Source organism: Octopus sinensis, linkage group LG28 (assembly GCF_006345805.1).
Source record: "Octopus sinensis linkage group LG28, ASM634580v1, whole genome shotgun sequence".
Classification (NCBI taxonomy): domain Eukaryota; kingdom Metazoa; phylum Mollusca; class Cephalopoda; order Octopoda; family Octopodidae; genus Octopus; species Octopus sinensis.
Genome location: NC_043024.1, coordinates 2,053,194 through 2,055,287, shown reverse-complemented (window position 1 = coordinate 2,055,287; position 2,094 = coordinate 2,053,194). Strand labels below are relative to the sequence as shown.

The following is a 2,094-nucleotide window of genomic DNA, read 5'->3' as shown; positions in this document are numbered from 1 at the left end:
GTAGGACGTTGACCACTAGCGTCCAGCAGCAGTCAGGGACTTGAGACAAAGCGACCGAAGGCAACGGGCGTATATTTTCTCGCTGTCCCTTTATGATAGCAGTCGACCGAAGGCTTTAACCAAATTGTTGCAGACATCATCTTCCTCTTTCCGGACGCCATCTTTGACCAGTGTCGTTAGCATTTGAACTTTGTAAATTCTACAGCGATAACGTTCAGCTCTGACACATCTATACTAAAGGGATACCCAGATATACCACTTATTTGTTACTGTCATAAGAGAATAAAGTAGATATATATTATTTACGTCTGCGTCTTGTTGTTTCTGACTGGTAGAATCAGGATTATTAAAGCAACGGAAAGTGATTGCTTCTCGCACCCCCAAAAGGTCCAGAGAAGATATCACATATTCGTTACATGTGTGTGTGTGTTTGTCCCCCTAGCATTGCTTGACAACCGATGCTGGTGTGTTTACGTCCCCGTCACTTAGCAGTTCGGCAAAAGAGACCGATAGAATAAGTACTGGGCTTACAAAGAATAAGTCCCGAGGTCGATTTGCTTGACTAAAGGCGGTGCTCCAGCATGGCTGCAGTCAAATGACTGAAACAAGTAAAATGAATAAAAAAAAAGAGTGCTCAGGTGCACCACAACTTGTCAAAAGTGCATATAAAGTACATGCAGTAACGTACAAATGTCTGGAAGTGAACAGTGTATGAGTCAGATACATGCTTGTGTGTGTATGGAGGGGAGAAAATCAGGTGTAGTGTTGGCGAATCTCAGGAAGCATGGAAGTTTTGAAGGATGCAGTGCTCCGACAACTAACAACTGATGCCGGCAGTTTGTTCCATGCTTCAGCAACTCTCAGCATGAAAAAATGTTTCCGAAAGTCATGGGAGCTGTGCTGTTTTCTGACTTTGTAAACATGTCCACAGGTGGAGTTTGAAAAGGTGCTCAGAGTTATTGTTTGTAAGATGGTTGATAATTTTATGGGTGTCTGCCAAGTCAGCTGCCAGACATCGGAGTTTCAATGTGTCCATGCCCAGAGAAGTAAGGTGTTCCGAATACGGCAAATGCTTGATGGAGGGTATTCTTTGAGGTAATCAAGAATATGATCCGTTCAGTTGTTCAAGCTGTTAAGAAATAGAAGTTAATTTCCACTCTACAGTCTAAAAATTAAAATGAAAAGGGACATAAAAACGGGTGGAATTGGTCCTCAGGTGGGACACTTTCAACCATAAGAATGTTGAATTAGAACAAAGAGTCCAGAGGCTGGCTACCCGCATGGTTCATGGTCTCAAAAATTTGTCCTACGAAGAAAGGCTGAAGACGCTCGACCTTTATTCTCTTGAAAAACGCCGCCGCCGTGGTGATCTCGTTCTCGCCCACAACATCATAAGCGGAAAGTGTAACCTCTCGAAAGAGCTGTTCTTCACTCCTGCTCCAGAGCGTCGGCTGCGGGGTCATTCCGAAAAGCTCTACCTGCGACGATTTCATCTCAATCGAAGGAGAGGAGCTTTCTCCGTCCGGGTTGCGGATCCGTGGAACAAGCTGCCAGACAAGATGGTGAAGATGCCGACGACCGCTTTGTTCAAAGCCTCCCTGGACCTCAAGTGGCCTGAACTCTTTACATGAACACCACCCTGTACTTAACTCCATGTCCCCCTACATGGCCTTGCTATTTGCTTTTGAGCCAAATTAACTAACTAACTAACTAACTAGAGTGAAACAAGAACTTGTATTTCTTCAACACGCTAAAAATGGTAGCTAAATTTCCTCAAAGGGAAAGAAGGACTCTTTTGGAAAATGTAATTTTTGATGGACAATATATGCAAAATAAATAAATAATTAATTAAAGGAATAAATAAATAAATGATCTTTATTTTGAGTCTCATCTCCAATGATACAGGTTAAACGTTTTAAAATGATGTGGTGGTCGCGGTTGGACAGCATTTGATCAGCAAGTCAGTGTGGTAAAATCTTACCTAAAGAATAAAGAAAAATTGAAATGAAAACAAAAAATATATATTTATAGTAATATTTTGGGACGGTCATTTTGTTTCCCTTGCCAAATAAACACACGCACCATATATTGGTT

The 2,094-nt window shown here is 41.9% G+C and overlaps 1 protein-coding gene across 2 annotated transcripts in view; it reads right to left on the bottom strand.

The window, feature by feature from the left end:
• Positions 1–1,854: 1,854 nt before the first annotated feature.
• The window catches only part of LOC115225764 (nuclear cap-binding protein subunit 2), a 23,302-nt gene continuing 23,062 nt past the window's right edge, over positions 1,855–2,094 (bottom strand). For both annotated transcript variants that reach the window (XR_003882956.2, XM_029796712.2), the window contains one exon: positions 1,855–1,981. Coding sequence is in view for 1 of the 2 variants with exons in the window: in XM_029796712.2 (XP_029652572.1) it covers positions 1,962–1,981 (20 nt within the window). In the remaining variant the exon portion in view is untranslated. The remainder of the gene's footprint in view (positions 1,982–2,094) is intronic.